The following is a 17,793-nucleotide window of genomic DNA, read 5'->3' on the forward strand; positions in this document are numbered from 1 at the left end:
GACTCAGAGTTCAGTATACGTTTACCCCTAGCATTGGATAAGTTACCCCACCTTTTTGAGTCCTGTGTTCCTTATTTGTGAGATAGGGCGCATATCTGCCACATGAGATTGTGATGAGGAGTAAATACATTAGTGTGATTTCTATTGTGCCTGGCACCTAATAGGTGCTTATGCAAACTTAGGCTCCTCAGATTTGCCCCTGTTCTGGCAGCTCAGGTCTAAAGGACTGCCATGCCGGCACTGTCTCCCGAGCAGCATTGTGCTGGGGCCCTGATCCTACATCATCCTTCCAATCGGCCCACTAAGAAGTTGAGAGGGTTCCTGTGCTCTCCAGTGGCCCAGGGAAATGTACCTGGGGTAAGGCCCTTGGAGAATGTCAGCTGGGGCCATGGCAGATGGCCAATCTGTGCCTTCCATCTCTGTCTCTCTTACCTGTTAAATTACTCCTGCTATCTGCTTATTGGTGTCAGCCAAAACAGCTGCGCTGGGTGTTTAAAAATGCTAGCACGCTTGTCTCTTCATCTTACCTTACAAGTTGTAAGCAGGTGAAGAACGAACAAAACATTCTAACTAGAAACATTTATCTGCATTAAACAGACTGAGGCAGATAACATTTCTGTTCATGTGTTTAGCTCCTCCTTTCTGGTTAATTATAGCCAAGGTAGAATTTCCAAATAAACAAGTTAATATATAATTGGGAAAAAGCATGCACTTGTAAGCTGTGCATTATCCAGCAGGCTGAGTTCTAACTGTTAGACCCTGGGTGTTCCTTGGACTTAAATGGGTATGGTTTTCTTCTCCTTTCATGATGTGAGACTTTAGTTGAAACAGTGGGAGTGGAAGGACAGCAAACAAAGGCAGGGGCAGTGGCTGCAATTACGTTTTCCTTGCTGTCACACCCTCATTCCACAGAACTTTATCTTGGTGCCAACCCAGAAGACAAAGGTCCCTCTTCTCCCCTGCCCTGTTGCCTGACCCCAGCATCGTTTTTATGTAGGTGGGAGGAGTGGGCCAGTTTCTGCCAGGTTGGTGGTAACAGGAGGTAGCTGATACTACAGAGGTTCCCTGCTTTGTACTCAACAAATAAAGGAAACCGTGAGCTGGGGAAATGGGGGAGGGCAGCAGATCAGAGAGGGGCAGCCCAGGCTCTGAATAAGACGTGACTCTCAGTTTTTGTTGTGCTTGCCCTCTTGTATCAAAGGAAGGACTTGAGGCAGGCTGAGCATGGTAGGATTCCTACGTGGTGGTTGGCAGAAGTGATGGAAGGAAGGTGTAGTATGAGGTTCTGCCCAGGTGCTGGGCTGGGCAGACCCTCCTGGGTCCTGAGATCCAGCCAGGATTGGAGAGAGCCCCTGAACCCCACAGTGGGCTATGACTCGAATAACCCAGATAACCCAGGTAACCCAGCCAGGTGTGAGGTGGCTTTCCCCAGTTCTCCCTTCTGCAGGGTAGAAGATGCCTATGTGGGGATTAGAACAGCCTTTCGGGCCTGTTCTTGGCCTGGACTCTGAGGCTGACATCTGTGAGGCTTCCTCACTGATGAGAGGGAGGTAGTACATAGGGTTAAGAGGATGGATGCTGGAGTCAGCCTGGGTTTGAATCCCAGATCGGCCACTTACCAGCTATGCAAACCTGTGCTCGGTTTTCTCATCTGTAAAAAGGGGATAGCAGGATTGTCATGATGACTAAACAAGTTGATAGATGTAGACCTCTTAGAAGAGTGCCTGGCACTTGGCAAGTGCTCATAAAGATCGGCTGGTCTTGCACGAGTAAGGGATGCCCAAGGTGCGGGATAAAAATTCAAGTAGATGGTCTTTCAGCCTAATAATTTTTTTTTAAACAGTTTTATTGAGATATGTTCACACACCATACTCAGCTGGATCTTTCAGTTATAACCTCACTAGATTTCCTCGGTTATGCGTTTTGGGGGATGCAGATAGCCCCGTGCATTTCTGTAGCCTCTGTAACTCACACAGCAGACCCCCTCCGTGGAGTGGGGCGAGTTGGGGCAGCCTGCTGAGCAGATGGAGGCTCCATGCCCACGGGACTCTTCAGGGCCCAGCTCCCAGCCCCCTGAGTTCTTTCCCAGTGAGTTGTAAGCATCTCAAGCTCCCTTCAGAACAAGGAGATTTGGTTTTCCTTGACTCCTCTTTACTTTACAGTGTCTGTGGTCTTTCTTCCCCTTCCAAATGTAGAGGTGATGTGACCATGTTTTCTCAGGGCTTTCTTGTCATCCTCCTAAGACCCACATGTGTAGTCCCAAGCTGGGCTCCATAACGGCTTGTGTAAGACTTCTCCCCAGTGCAGTTTTGTTGCCAGGAATGTGCCTGCCCAGCCAGCAAACACGTGGTCAGGGTAGCCTGTTATGTAGTGTGAAAGGGGGCTCCCCAGGGGTGGCACGGGCAACCCCACCAGAGGGGTGTGCGTGTCTCCTGGTGGGTTTGCTGCTGGTCCCTTGTTAAGCTGGAGGCCAGTCACCCCCTCGCGCTCAGCCTGCTTCCCAGCCGGAACGCCATAGCCTCTGTTCCCAGACCTGTGGATTTGGGGGGGTGGGGCTGGGGTGGGCAGTGTGGCTCGTGGACAAAGAAAACTCGTCCTTGTATATGAACCCTGGCTATACCACCAACTAATTGGGTGACTTTGGAAAGTTATCTCACTTGAGGGAGCCTCGGTTCTTCATCTGTGAAATGCAGGTAATGATACTTTACTTCATAGGATGGTTTTGAGCGAATTGCCATCCAGGCATGCCCCAGTACAGGTTTGCTTTAAAAAAAAAAGATGCTCTGCCACATAGGATTCACGATCCCATGGAATGGTGTTGGTCATACCTACTGAGTCCTCTTTGGGGAGAGGGGCTGTGACTCCCTGCAGATTCTCAGTGGATCTGAAGAATTAAGATCCACAGCTCTAGATCTGGGTTTCTGCGTCTCAGCACTATTGGCATCTTGGGCTGTGTAATCCTTTGTTGTGGGGCTCTGCCCTGTGCAGTGTAGAATGTTGATGCTGGAAATCCTGCACCACCCCCAAATTGTGGCAGACAAAAATCTCTCCAGACATTGCCAAATGTCCCCAGGAAGAACCACTGTGCTCAGTGTCTCCCCCCACCTAGTGGAGAACAGGTGTGTGGCAGAGGGGCAGTTGACTGTACCCTCTTTCATCCTGTGTACTGCTTTCTTATCTTATTTCTTTTCTTTTTTGCATTTTGAATTTTCTGTTTATATTCAGTAGATTCAGGTTAAATAGAATAAGTATGCACACTTAAAACTGGGATAGACCTCAAAATGGATGACTAGGAAATCTTTTAAACATGTATTGGCAGTGGGTAAAACTTGTTTTTTTTTTCCGTTTAAGTACATTTGAAATGATCTGTTTTACAAAATTCTTCCAAGACTCTCTGGCTGAGAATGTCCTGAGAGATACTATTCCCCAGCCACAGTTTGCAGCCAGTGAATTCGCTGGGCTCTGCATCTCGTTCGCCTTCCTGGACTGCCCCCTGACCCCACTGCCTGCCTCTTTTCGCCTCCTATATCTTCACCTTGTTCCTGAGCTGACAGCTCCTGACTTCCTTGGTTTGCCTTCCCGACACTCCCAGGGGCAGTCTGGCAGCCCGGAGGAACTCTGTCCACACAATCCCTAAGCTCTGCCCATGGCAAATCAGTGTGGAAGGCCGTTTGTCTCGGAAGGCTCCTGCTCTCCGATGACTGAGACCCTCTAAAAGTCCAGCGCTCCCCCTTTTGAGTGTAGAATATTTACTTTCGAGTCTGTGTGAGTTTGGGACAGCTTTTTCATCTGTGGAATGACACGGAACTCCTAGCCCCCAGGCTGTGCACCAGGAGCACCAGTGTCAAGTGAGGCGGTAACAAGGGTTCCAAGGGAGAAAAAGGGCTGCTCCCTCGGATGGCTTGGTGAAGTCCCAGCACCTAGCAGCTTGCTGAGGTTCTGAGATGTTCTTTGGCAATTCACTTCTTAACTCAGGTTTCCTATGCACTGGCTTTGGAATGCTGCCCTTTGTCACATCATGGCACCCGCAGGGTCCTCGGGGGACACGGGGTGCCAGTCAGGTCAGCTCCGCCCCGGTGTTATTACACACCTTACACAGTGTCACCTGAGTCCCGGGTTCAGTGTCACCATGATCAGCCCCTCCGGGTGGACTTGCCACGTTCTCAAATCACACCTCTTTAGCCAGATTCCTTCTCCCTAAACCTGCAGCTTCTCAGGGTTGCTGGCAGAACAGAGGAGGTGACAGTTGCACATACACTTACCTCTATGTGCTGCTTTAATTTCTTTTTGCTTTTCTCTTGTCATGAGTCCTGGGTTGGTTGGGCATTTCCTTATCCAGCCCCTGCTTCTGTTCTCACCATTCCCAGCAGTGTGTATTTGGCATAGAAGCAGTACATGTGGCTCCGCTTTTGTGCTTGCTGTGTTTTTTCCTCCTCTGTTTCTAAAATGGTTCTGTGTTGGATTTGGGGTGTTGACATTGCTTGGGTTAAATAAAGGTTTTTTTTTGTCACCAAACAGCCGTGGCACATAGTATGGTTTTAATTATACTTTTCAAAAAGATTATTTTTATTAGAGAAGTTGCGGCTTTACAGAACAATCATACATAAAATACAGGATTTCCACATACTACCCTATTATCAAGACCTTGCACTGGTGTACATTTGTTACAATTGATGAAAGCACATTTTTATGACTGTGCTGTTAACTGCAGTCCATAGTTTAACTTAGGATCCCTTACATCGGTGCCCCTACTGGGGCTTGGAAGGGTATTGGTTGTTGTCACATAGTAGGGCCAGTCGGCTCCACTACCATCCCTGCAGAGTCCCCTGAGAGAGACTCATGCTGCTGGGGTTTGCATTCAGCACCCTGAGGGTGGTAAACAGCTGCTATTTTAGAATCCATTCTAACCCTCTCTTCTCCCCATCTCTCCTCTGTCCTTTCTCCTGCAAGGTTCTGCCACCCTTCACCACTGGCAGCAGTTGGCCCAGCCTCACCTTGGGGGCATCCTGGACCCCCGGCCCGGTGTGGTCACCAAGGGCTTCCGGACCCTGGACGTTGACCTGGATGAAGTGTACTGCCTGAACGACTTAGAAGAAGACGACACAGGTGGCCACATTCCCCTCCCAGGCCTAGCTACCTCCACGCCAGCTCAGCACCCAGAGACCTCAGGTGAGAGGTCCCGAGCACATGTGACTGTCTCAGGCAGCAGAAGTTTCCCAAGCCCGCCTCAGGCTTTCCTAGAGGAGATGCAGAAGCCACCAGCGGCCACGGAGGAGGAGGAGGAGGAGGGGTCTGGTGAGGGCACCACGATAAGTCCTGTCAACACGGCACCTGTACCAGAGGCACAGTTCTGGGCCATTCTCACCCCCGTTCCGGGCATCATCCATAGTAGCTCTCTGTCTGTAGCTTCTGCTCGTCTGTGTGGGTGATGAGTAAAGTGTTCCCGTTGTGTGCTTCTGTTTTCAATAGAGTCGGATGCCTCCTTTCTGTAATGAATGGGTGTGCTCCCTGCCCTTTTTGGAGGTGCAGGACCCAACGGGGTTCTCGAAGGGGGAGCAGGAAGGGCTGCTAAAAAGAAGTGTGTTGTTCATTCCCCCAAGAACATCAGATCCCATTTGCCTGTTACAGGCCTCTCCCCGTGTCTGAGGGGTGGATTCTCGAGTCCCCTGATGAGCCAAGTTGGGTAGTTTTAGGGGAATTAGGAGTTCTGGGTCATTCAGAGCGTGAATGATTGAATCTATTATTTATATGTTGTATTAAAGTTAGGAAGTTCAGTTAACTGTTAAGGTTTCAGACACCACTTGACAGATCAGGTATTTCACTTTCTTAACTTCAGTGGAGCTGTATGTATGTATTTTTCTTTCCAAATTAAATGTGTGCTCAAAGTAGCTTTTTTTTTTGTTAAAGTCCTTGGGCAGTAGTTCCTGACCAAACCCTGAGAGAATGTCATTAAACTCTTCCAGCTCCAGAGAAAAGACTATTCTAGGGGAATGTGGAAAAGAGCTCTGGCCGATTGGCCCCTGCCCCCAGGAAGCATTAAGAATGTCAGTTTGGTGGTGAAAGTTTGTGCTTAGGGCTCCTGGGATCACAGAGTCACATGGTTACTATCCGCCCCAACGGTAGGCTTCCAAACTTCAGACCTCACGGCTCCTCCTTGTGCCGAGAAGATGAACTTCCTGTGGGATTAGGGGAGAGACCCAGAAAAGGGCGAATTAACCCCGTGTTGTCGTCCTCACACATGCCCGTCACCAGCCTTGAAGAGGGCATGTTCATCTTTTCGTCTGTGACGGCCACAGCCCTCCCCACAAAACACAAGGCAGGAGAGACCCAGGCTCCTGGTGGCGCCTTCCCGCCCCTGGCCAAGTTCAGAGAGCTCTGGTCAAGGGGCTTTATTCGGGACTAAATTTTTTTTTTCCTTTGAGATAAACTTTGGAGGAGGAGTCAGGTTAAAAGGATTTATTTAGCATGTGGTTTATTTATGGTTTAATTTCTTAAATCTTTTTAACAGTTATCAGATTGAGCTTGTGAGGAAATGAAGATGTTTGTAATTTTGTACCTTTGCACTTAGGGAAGGGAGATCAGCTGTGGTGTCGTTACATCCCTTTGTCGTCAGCACTGGGCCCCACCTGGAAGGCAGGCAGCGGTCTGGTAAAGGCAGTGCCGGGCTGGGTTCTGCTGTTGTGTAGGCATCACGTCAAGTGTGGTCGACCCTCCCTGCAGCCTTCCGGGTGCAACAGGAGCTGCATCCTGGAAGCTTAAAGAAGGACCCTTAGGTATGGCTTTCAGATGTTGTACAGAAGGAGCAAAGCTTATCAAGTCAGCAAAGAACTTCTCTTGGGGGACAGAGGGAGAGAGGGGACCAATTATTAGGACTAACGTCCTGACCATGTTCCTTACCATAAACAGAGACGTTTATTGCTTCTCCCCTCCCTTCCTTCCTTTCTCAAGCCTGTAGAATATTCATCCCAGTAAATTCATTTGAGGAGAGGCAATACATTTGCAATTGAGGGGTCAGGTTGGAAGTGTAGGATTAGAAAATAATTATATATGTTGCTGAAGATAATGGAGGAGAGGTCTCAGCAGTTAGAGTTTTTTTGAGCTTGTTTTCTAGGTAAGACGTGTCTTTTAGAACTCATTGCAGAGGGGAAGGGAGGTGGGCATTGATTTGACTTTTTCTCTCTACTGGGAATGACAGAACTGTTTTGACTCTTGGAATGTGAGAAGCATATCACTTTCTAAATAAATCATCCTGGAGGTCTCCGGTGGCTCTGTGTGTACAGCCAAGGAGTCACAGGCAGGCAGATGAGTTCAGAGAGAAGGCCGGAGCCTTCCTCTGTCTTGGGATTTGTATTCTAGCTAGTCTGGTCCCTGCCCTCATTGCTTGGATTATTTGTTGGCAAACAGCATGGCCCCAGGAGCTGCCATCAGCCCTGGGAAGACCCGATACAGAGAAATTCTGAAGACAGAAAGTGATTAACCTTTTTTCTTATTACTGGTTTGGTGGGAGGAAGTTAGGAAGACGTATATCTTAGCCACTTTGGTCTGGAGGCTGCTGACTCTTATGTGGAGAAGTTTTGAGCACTGAAAAAAAATTATTAATATATTTTAATGTCGTTAATGTATTGTTTTAAGCATCATTTGCTGCTTTTTAAAATCCCATGTCTTAAAAAGAACAGTTTCATACTATTGTGTTGTAAATAATTTAGATAATTAAAATGGAGTGTTTAAAACAACTTTTAGATTATAGTTTTGCTTTGTTTCAGTGGCATCTTTTATGATTTAATTCAGATATCATGGAAAATTCACTTTATCAGACTTAGTCATTAGCTTTTACTGTCAGTAGTCTGTATTTCAGTTGTTTGTGCGTGATGAAGAGTCTGCATATGCTAAGGATTGAGATGAGAGTTTTAAAATCACACAGTAGATGGCTGGTTGGAAGGACGGGTCAGTTGAATTTTCCTGGATGCCTTAATCCTTTAGAGTGAGCAAGAGGTGGGATTAAAGCAACAGAGATAGAAGAAATTGAAGGCCTGCTTATTTTAATACTCACAATCTCAGGGCTTACTTCAAGGCAGGCCTTTAAGCTGGATTGACAGTAGCGCCTGTTTTTGCTTGGGTAGACAGGGCTGGTCCGTGGGTACCACTGTTGACCTGGTGGCAGCTCCTAGAGTTATAGAATGATAGGGAGAAAGGCCCCGAGTGTGTGTGTGTGTAATGGTTAATGATTTATACACTTTGCAAAGCAGAACCAAGTCATGTGACAGCTTCACCACTACATATTCAAGTTAAGAAAAGGAAAAAAAAAAAGAGGCCAGGGACTTTCGTTTATATTACAAATGGGTCTAAAGTTGGCAACCTCCTGTGACGAGTGAGGAAAGAATATGGGGGGCTCTCCGTGGGATGCAAAGACAGGGTTTCTTTTTTCCAAGATGCTGAGATGCATTTATAATTTTTAAAATATATTTTAAGTTTTTTACATGAGTAAAATACTGTGTGTGTGGCATGGCCAAGTTTTCTGTGTCCTCAAATATTCTCTTCAAAGCAACCTTATATAGGTGGATGCTGTATCTTCCCATAGAAACACACCAAGTGAGTTGCACACTTTGACATCTCTGGGTGGGCTCATGGGGGGGTTCTTTTAAGGACTTACATTTTATGATGGCTTTTAGAGAGAGAAAAGCTTCTGTTCTCACAGCACCTTATGAATCTGCCCTTCCCTGTGGATGGGGAAAGGAGTGCACCATCTGGATTGAATGAAATGTATGAGCTGATGTGTCCAGTGGCCATACTGCCTGTCCCAATTATACTGCAAGACCCCTGTGGAACCTCTGGGCTCCCCCAGGGTCACAGCCTTGTCCATGCACCTTTCCTCGCATTGGACTGTGGGAAAGCACTGGACTTCCTGCCTGTCTACCCTGAGTGACCTGAGTGTCCTGCAGAGTAACGGCCACCTGGTCTATAGCACACTTGCAGGGAATCCACAGTGCAGTCTACAGGGGACGTCCAGAGGAAACCCCAGATCTGCTGGGGCCTGGGGACCATGCCAAGGCTGCCACATCACTGGTGTAGCAGCAGGAACCCAACCATCCAACTTTCTAGTCAATTCCAGGCACACGGCCCCTAGAGGAGCACAGCCAGCCCATCCCTTTTCCCAGGCAGAAAGTCTGTTCTGTACCAGGGACTCTCACCTTCAAGGAGGTCCTCCGATGCACCCACCCACAGCCAGCCAAACGGTGTGTGCTTGCATGTGCTGTGTCTTTAGGAGGTCCAAAGATCGGCATGCTGACCACCTAGGAGATCTTTAACAATCATGGGTTAATTAAGTGAAAGGTTTTCTTTAACGGATTAGGGTTTTTGTACTGACCTCAGAACCTAGGTGAGGAAGAGCAATTAGAAATATTAAAGGGTTAGTCATTTTTTAAAAATGGAAATTCTTTCCTAAATGAAGTACTTGGTGAAAGCACTTGCCCTTGTTAATGCTGTATGCCTTAATATCTGCACATTTCCTCACAACATTCCCAAACCCTCCCGTCCAGTCGAGAAAAAGAATAAGACTTTAAATGGGAAGCTGGAGCATTTATTTCAAGAAACCCTGTTGTCAAGCCCGCAGCATGGCCAGAATGAGGTGAACACAAAACACCATCTTCTGCAAAGAACTTGTGGTTCAGACAAGGGCTTCAGTGTGGGGTGTGTTCTTAGGAAGCTTCGGTAGTGAATACCCTTGCATCACCCTTGCTGAGAAAAATGTCTTATGTGCCTCTTTTTTTTTTCGAAGTTGCTACCTTCCTGCACCTGGGGTTTTAGGAATACTGCACTTTGATGAGCACAAGGAGCCTGTGGCAGGCCCAGCCTCGGTCCACTCACTGTCTTTATGTTGTGTCTCAAGGAAGGGAGGCGCTGCGGCACCCCAGAAGTCAGTGTTGACACACGGAGAACTTGCGGGTCCAGGCTTCCAGTGGTATTTGGGAGGGGCCGAATCTCTGGCTTGATGCTTGTTGATCTTCCTTTGTCTTCCAAAATTATCCATTGCTCTTGGGGAATGATGACTTCTGAATTTTTAGCAGCCTATTCCTATCCCTAAAATCCATTTCTACAAAATGGGTTTTGCTTCTGCTAATACAACTATCTTTAAAACATCCATCTTATACTATCAATTGCAATTTAAGATCTAATATATAATGGGGTGGAGGAAGAAGTTACCATCTGTGATCTTTTGGGGTGATTTGATATTTCGGCCATGTGTTTATAAATAGGGTATGCTTCTAATTCTAAATCTAGCCTTGCTTTGTTTGATGTTTAATGTTCTCTCTCTTTCAACTGTTTTTGTGTTATTTCTGTTTGCTACCTTTTTGTTGTTTTTTTCCCTCCCTCCCACATAACCTGTCATCTGGGATGCTTTTCTCAGACTTCCTGTTGCTTTTGTTTCTAGACTTTATTGCAGTAAGAGAATTGTGATTGTTTGGTTGCCTTCTCTTCATAGCTTATTCCATTTTTGGTTCACCTGCAGCAGTTCCTCAGTTACCTGAGTTCCTAAACCATTACATTTATTGGTTGAGACAGATGCATAAAAGCTATTTTTTTTTTAATATTTTTTTACCCTTCTGCCTTGCCTGAAGCTTCCCGTGGTTGAGAGTTACCCCACGGCAGTGGTGCTGGGCGCCACGCCGGACGCCATGGGAACCTCTTTTGACACAGAGATGGGTCTGACCACAGTCTTTGGGGCAGACGAGATTCACGTTGCTCCTCCAGCCACCATCACCCTCCTTGTGTTCTCACTTTGTGCTGCCTGCCTTCAATTTGTGTGTCTCCAACATTTTTTGTTCCATCTGGTTCCTGGTTTTCTTTTAAGACACAGTCATCTATGTGTGGATCTGTAGATCTGGGGCAGCAAGCTCTTCTGTTGGTTTTCCTTTTTTTCAAATTCAAGAGAAAACTTGCAATAAAGGCAAAAACATTCTAGTTCACAAGCCCTTTGGATCTTCAAAGTGCTCATCATCAGTTTTCTCCCAGGAGGTCTCTGAGGGCTGAGCTGCGGCAGGAGCAGGGAGGGTGGCAGGGTGGGATGGGACATTAATAGGGTATTGCATTGTGCATGCTATTTGGAGCAGCATCTTTTTGTTTTTGTTTTTGTTTTGGACCCTTGAGTTATGAATGAAGATGACCTCTGCAATCATGATGTATCCTGTGACTCTATTACTTGTTCTTTCGCCAGCTTTCCACTGCATGGTGCTTACCTGTCTGTGATTTATTTTGCTCTAGATCATAATCTTCAGTGGCCTCAACAACAATTCTTTAAAGCTTTAAAAGGAAATAAACCGAGGACCACTTGTTGCTGTCTCATTTTCCCTAGAAATCAGACAGTCAAGAGATGGCAGCGAAGCAGCCGGGGGGATTGGTGTGGCTCGTACTGCTATTTCAGAGCAGACTGCAGAGAGCCCCTAGCTCTGGGGCTGTCTTCACGTTGTTGTTGAGGCAGCTGAGGTTCCCTCTCCCACCGTGGCAATCACGGATAAACAGTAGTGGAACCAGTTTCCCCAAGCCCCTTTTTCTATAAACAGAAAAGGGAGCCGCATAAGCCTTGCCCCATTTCCAGGGTGCCAAGCGACTCTCCATGCCCCGTGCTATTCCCCTTTCCCTGGGCAGTTTTGCCACTGTTTGCCAGTAAAAAGAAATGTAAAGCAACAAAAGAAGTAAGCAGATTCTGACTTCAGAGGAGGGAAACCAAATTTACCCACAGGGGCCCATTAGCCCCCCCACCCCAAGCTGGATCCACTACTGGCCAAAGAATGCAGATGGGAACCCTGTCTGGATTGGGACGGAAGCTGGAATTTGATGCTCTGCAGTCCAGTGCTCAAAATTGTGGTTGTTTTTGAGGGACCGCCTTCGATCCAGAACATTTGTGTTTCAACTTCCTCGCCCAGATCCAGCTAACAAGGTAGCTCATTGCTTCTTGCATCTGTTGAGGGCTGACATGGATTTTTACTTTCATTGTGGGCATAACTGGATGCAAGGAATGTGTTTCGTTCCCTCCAATTTAGCGCACCACCCTGGGAAGTGCATGTCACAGACCAACTCCACCTTCACCTTCACCACCTGCCGTATCCTGCATCCTTCAGACGAGCTCACCCGGGTCACACCAAGGTAAGGGGTCTCCCAGGGCTGGGCGCCAAGGGGTAGGGTGGGCTCAGGGAACCCCCTGCAAGGCTTAATCTAGAGGAAAACTGAATTAGAGCCTCATCCAAAGGCCATCTCCAGGCAGCTTAAGCATCCTGTAAGCGTTTTGAAGTTGCTTGTTCTTTTCCTTTGGAAGCAAGGCCCCTGCTAATTCAGATCCGGCTCAGATAGAGACCCAGACTCACCTTTAAGGTTCTCCTTATAGTTACCCAGGGATTAGATTTTTAGGCTTTTCCTTAACACATTGAAGCTGACACTGCCACAGGTGCTAAGGCCAAGTCTGTTGGATTTTTGCCCCAACGTTTGCCAGCAGAGCATGGAGTTTTTTCATGGGATGGAGTTACTGAGCCCCTTGAAAGCCCTTGTGCCTCTGGAATAGACCCCAGACACCGTGCACCACAGCTGACTGTAATGTCCAAAATGGTAACTCACAGACGAAGCCAGACTCCCCGCCGTGGCCACCGTCCCCCGGTGCCTCCAAGAAGTGGTTGCGATCGGTGCCATCTGAAGAGAAGACTTGTCGAGCGTGGGGCGGTCAGCCAGCCTGATTTCAGAGCTTCCACAGCTTTCGGTGCGAGGGAAATAGGCTCCCCCATCATGGTGGAGTGACCTGCCCAGTCGTGTTGTTTATGGCACGGTCAAGCAGGACCTGGGGTTCATGGAAAGTGGAGCAGAAATGGCGGGAGGCGAGAAGAGCCAGCTCGGAGGGAGCCCCTTAAACTATGAATAATTCTCCGCAGGTCATGTGAGGAGGCGGACGAAGCAGCCATATGCCCCGTTGTGCTGCCAGGAGGTGTAGAGCAGAGAGTCTGAGCCCTCAGGCGGGGCGGGGTGAGCACACCACCAGCAGGGCCTGCCCCCCAGGGCCACATGGGGCATCCGTGGGTGCACGCGTGGCCGCCACTAACGGGGACTTAGGCGGGCTGCGTCCCTCTGTGGTTGTGCCTGGCTAACGCGACCTTGACAGTTGACTCCCCCTAACCCATCTAAATGCCCCGGTCAAGTTGAGTGCCAGCACTAATATGGCCTAACACGGAGTCTGCACCAGACAGGGACCTGTAAATTGTAGCCTTGTCTTTTTCATCTGCATTCCTCCTCTGGAACATGGCTTCCCAACCCTGTGGCTTTGTGTTTGGAAAGCATTGTTTGTGCAAACATAGGACCAGCTGTTTGTCCTTGGAAACCAGATGTTCTCTTCTGACATCTGCCTCAAAACTGCACATACATCTTCAACCTTAAGTCCATCCGGCCATGTTGAGGATGAAGAAAGCCTTGGGAGTTTTAGCAACAGAGGGCTGTTTTGCCTGAGTTTGAAAAAGAGGCAGTTTGAAATAAAATGGAAAATCTTCCCAGGAATGGCCATTTAAACAAGATTTTTAAGTCCAGAACTTGTTTTGCCCTCTGTTGCTGGTAGGCCAATATTCATAGAATTCCACCTGTGCCTTTTGCAAACCCATGTCTTAACCGTAGGAATCTGCTGTGGTTTCTAATTGAGTGTTTTTCTGACCACCCCGACCCGCCAGCATCCCCACCCTGGGCTGACCGGCCCACGGGAGCCACGTGGTGCCCCCGGCTTGTATTTGCTTTCAGAGTGTCCCTTCAGTGAGAGGGTTCCCCTTCCCAAGTGACCATTCCAGAGACCTGCTCCCGTGCCCTCCAGGGTGGGTCCTCTTCCTTCCCTTTGCCCTGGTTGGTGCTTCTCCAGGGTGTCTGGCTCTCCCCCTGCCAGGCTGGGCAGAGAGAGGCCTCCGTCCCCAGTCCAAAGAGGCACCTGCACTCCTGGCCAAATCCTCAAGCCAGCGCCAGGGCAGGTACCACAATGCTGTTGGAGAGAGGTGCTTTTTCATCCCTTGGTTGCTTGTTCGGGAACAGTGCAGGGCTTCTCTGCCTGGGGGGCTCACCTAGTCCCGTAGCAGCTGTTAAAATCGAGTTCATCCTGTTTTTAAAGCAGACAACCATGCATTTCCCCCCTGCTGCCCCTCTGTTACGCTTTTCTGTCCTCGCTTCCTTCATTGCTGGATCTCAGGTTCTGGAATGTAGCGGGTCCTCTGTCAGCATGACACCAGTGAACGAGCTCGGGTTTCACACCCCAGTGGCCCCGTTTCTGAGCATCTCTGTCGGGCTGATCAGATGTGATATGGCCCCCTCTGACCCCACAACTCCACCCATCCAGATGGGTTTTGCCAACCAAAGGAGAAGGATTAAGGGTGCAGCGGGGTGCAGAGGAAAGAGCCCTGCATTGGGAGTCAGGAGGCCGGGATCTGCCACCAACTTGATGTGCACTTAAAGCCTCGGTCTCCCCGTCCCCTGAGGGCCTCCACCTGGGCTTGTCCCACCTGCCTTGGCCGCTGCTCTCGTATCCAGATTAATGTTTCGCACCAGTGAAGTGGGTACTAGGAAGGAACGCTGGAATTTGAGTAAAGTTGCTGAAGGTCGTCCTCCTCACCGAAAGGCGAGCTGGTATGACAGCCTTGAGTGTCCCCTTGCGGGAGACTGACCGCTGGACCTTTTCACAGTACCTGTGGGCATTTGTCAGTGACGACCTGTCACCTTTTCCTTTCAGCCTTAACTCAGCCCCAACTCCAGCTTGTAGCAGTGCCGGCCACTTGAAGTCCACACCCGTGGCCACGCCATGCACTCCCCGGAGACTGAGCCTGGCCGAGTCCTTCACTAACGTCCGTGAGTCCACGACCACCATGAGCACGTCTCTGGGGCTGGTGTGGCTGCTGAAGGAGCGGGGCATTTCTGCGGCCGTGTACGACCCGCAGAGCTGGGACAGGGCCGGCCGGGGCGCCCTCCTACACTCGTACCCCCCCAGGATGGCTGCCATCCCCTCCACCCCACCCAACTCACCTATGCAGACGCCCACGTCTTCCCTGCCCCCCTTCGAGTTCAAGTGCACCAGCCCTCCCTACGACAACTTCCTGGCTTCCAAGCCAGCCAGCTCCATCCTGAGGGAGGTGAGGGAGAAGAAGAATGTCCGTAGCAGCGAGAGCCAGACAGACGTATCCGTCTCCAACCTCAACCTCGTGGACAAAGTCAGGAGGTTCGGCGTGGCCAAAGTGGTGAACTCGGGGCGAGCCCACGTCCCTGCCTTGACTGAGGCCCAGGGACGTGTCCTCTGTGGGGCCCCAGGGCCAGCGCACGTCCTGGTCCCCGAGGGCCTGCCTCTCGGGTGCCCCACCGTCACGAGTGCCATCGGGGGGCTGCAGGTCAGCAGCGGCATCCGGAGGAACCGGAGCTTCCCCACCATGGTGGGGTCCAGCATGCAGATGAAGGCCCCCGTGACACTCACCTCAGGCATCTTGATGGGTGCTAAGCTCCCCAAGCAAACTAGCTTACGGTGAGGGTGGGAGGGGGCGCTCCCCCGGGGGGGCCAGCAGCTCCCGCTTGCTCCCCGCCACCCCCTCTTCCCCACGCAGTGTGCGCTCTCCGTCCCCCTTCCTGGCCCACCCCCAGCTAGACAAAATCAACTGTGTGCCTAACGGGGAAGACGTGAACTTTGTAAAATGTGTACATAGGACTTGGAGACCTCGTGTCTGCTCCGAGCTTCCTCCGGAGTCCGTGGGAAGCACCCCAGCACCGTCACTGCTCTCACAAAGACTTCCCGTGTGCTGACCTGGGGGAAGGTGCGTGTCCTCTGTTCCTTCCTTCCTTTCGAGAAACACTGAAACTACCAAGCGTGTTCTTATCCCATGGATAGGAACCCAGTGAATGCCGTGGCTGGCTGAGCCCGTGTCTCAGAACGCAAGCTGTGTCTCTGGTGGCTCGGATCATGCTGCATCTGCCTCCTGGGTATCGTCAGACACTGCCCACCCTGGCGAATGCAAGGAGCCTCTGTCCTGGGTTACAGGCCATCACAGTCAGAGAGGTTTTCTTGCTTTTGTGGGCAGCCCAGCCTCTCAGAGACCTTCACTTCTCTGCCTCGCCAGACGGGGTCCGTTCTCTTTTGAGGTGTGACGTTCCCTTCCATGCCTTCAACTTGAAGTCCGTGTTTTGTAATCAGCGGTCAGGCCAAACGGCTGACCCGAAAGAGAATGTATTTTACACTCCCGCTGCACACACTCGGCAGCACCCCCATGTTCCGTGTGACTTGTTTTTATTTTTCCATTTTTTTATATGCAGGGAAGTAATGGTACTGGCTGGGAAGTAGCACTGAATGTTCTCTCTGTGGTTCTATGGCACCGAAATACAAATTTCAAACACACCAAACAGCCTATGAGCTAGCAGCTTATTTCTGGGACCCAGTGTCACAACCAGCTTGTTTAAGACCAGACCCAAGACAACGTCAATGATAGGATTAAAAGGAAAAGGGGTGGGGAGATAGGTTGTAAAAGAAATGTGTCAGCACAGTAAAGGGGAAGAACCACAAGCAAATAGAATAACAATCTGGTTCGGAAAAGAAAGGAGGCTTTGGAATTTCCCTGTCCTTACTGGGAAATGTGCTTTTGTTTGCATAGCCTTTTGTTACAGCCGTTTGATACCACACGTTTTGCCCTCTTGTTTCAGAACTGGGGGGTGGTCACAGCAAGACTCCCCCCACCCCCATACCCGAGAGCCCTTTCTCTCCTTGTGCCACTTTTTATCCTTAGGAAAGATAGAGATGCTTACGAAGAGGGCCATGAATGAGCAAGGGAGCTGGTCCTGTGGCTGTTTCCAGCTAAGTTTTATTGTGTATTATATGTGTGTGTGTGTGTGTGTGTGTCTGTATTTTAAACAAACGCCTTCCCTCCTTTCCAGCTCCTGTCACAATGTCTCTGTGGTATTCTATTCCAAGCAGATAACTTATTTATTATAATCTGAGGACAACCCTGTACATCACAGTGTTCTGTGGCCATTTGTTCCAAACATTTATGGAAGGGTAGCATTGTATGTGAGCAAAATTGTCACCCTGGCCCCCACCCCCTGCCCCAGCAAGGGATGTGTCCTTTAACTGAGTGAGGGCAACTTTATGTCCACCGGGGATACTTCGAGAAGGTCCCCAGGAGCAAGCTTCAGTCCCAAATTTCAGGCTATTTATTCTCTGAATGCGAGGGTGTTGGCTAATTATGTTCTCAACCCTCCTCGCTGTTGTATGTGTGTGCCACTGCAAGTAACTTATATCTTTTTATTTGAATGTATTTTAAAGCAGTAGATAGAATAGTAAAGGAACATGGAAAACATGGACAAAATGGACTACTTTATGAATCCAGAAAGAGGAGCCACCCATCCTCACAAAGGAAATTCCAGTGTAAACATCGGCAATTTGGAGGTTACAGTATTTAGTATAGTAAACAAATAAATTATAAACATTGTGCAACCACTACCAAAAAGTGTGTTGTAATGCATCAAAAAATCCACAATAAAATTTTATCCACTAATGAGTATCAATAAAATAAGTTCAAATGATGGAACCACACTGGTATTCTGATTTTTTTTTTTCATCTTTTCATCAAGGAGATGATCTCTTTATGTAAGATGTTCAGTTCTTTGAGGAAATTAAAAGAATGGCATATACTTTAAATACTATTATATCCCCCGTTTCCTTTAATGTAATATACCTAAGAGAACTTTCCAATCAGAACCCAAAGAACTTCCTCACTTTCCGTGGCTGTGTACTAGTCCATGTGTGCACCGATA

At 48.9% G+C, this 17,793-nt stretch overlaps 1 protein-coding gene across 14 annotated transcripts in view; it reads left to right on the forward strand.

Moving 5' to 3' along the window:
- The window catches only part of TRAK1 (trafficking kinesin protein 1), a 198,558-nt gene extending 180,991 nt beyond the window's left edge, over positions 1 to 17,567 (forward strand). For 7 of the 14 annotated variants that reach the window (XM_037847881.1, XM_037847863.1, XM_037847873.1 and 4 more), the window contains 3 exons: positions 4,951 to 5,295; positions 12,039 to 12,141; positions 14,738 to 17,567. In XM_037847881.1, the coding sequence (XP_037703809.1) occupies positions 4,951 to 5,295; positions 12,039 to 12,141; positions 14,738 to 15,521 (1,232 nt within the window). In that variant the 3' untranslated portion in view covers positions 15,522 to 17,567. The other 7 variants (XM_037847903.1, XM_037847942.1, XM_037847887.1 and 4 more) reach the window with 5 other exon arrangements.
- Positions 17,568 to 17,793: the final 226 nt, after the last annotated feature.

This window comes from Choloepus didactylus, chromosome 1 (assembly GCF_015220235.1).
Source record: "Choloepus didactylus isolate mChoDid1 chromosome 1, mChoDid1.pri, whole genome shotgun sequence".
NCBI lineage: Eukaryota > Metazoa > Chordata > Mammalia > Pilosa > Megalonychidae > Choloepus > Choloepus didactylus.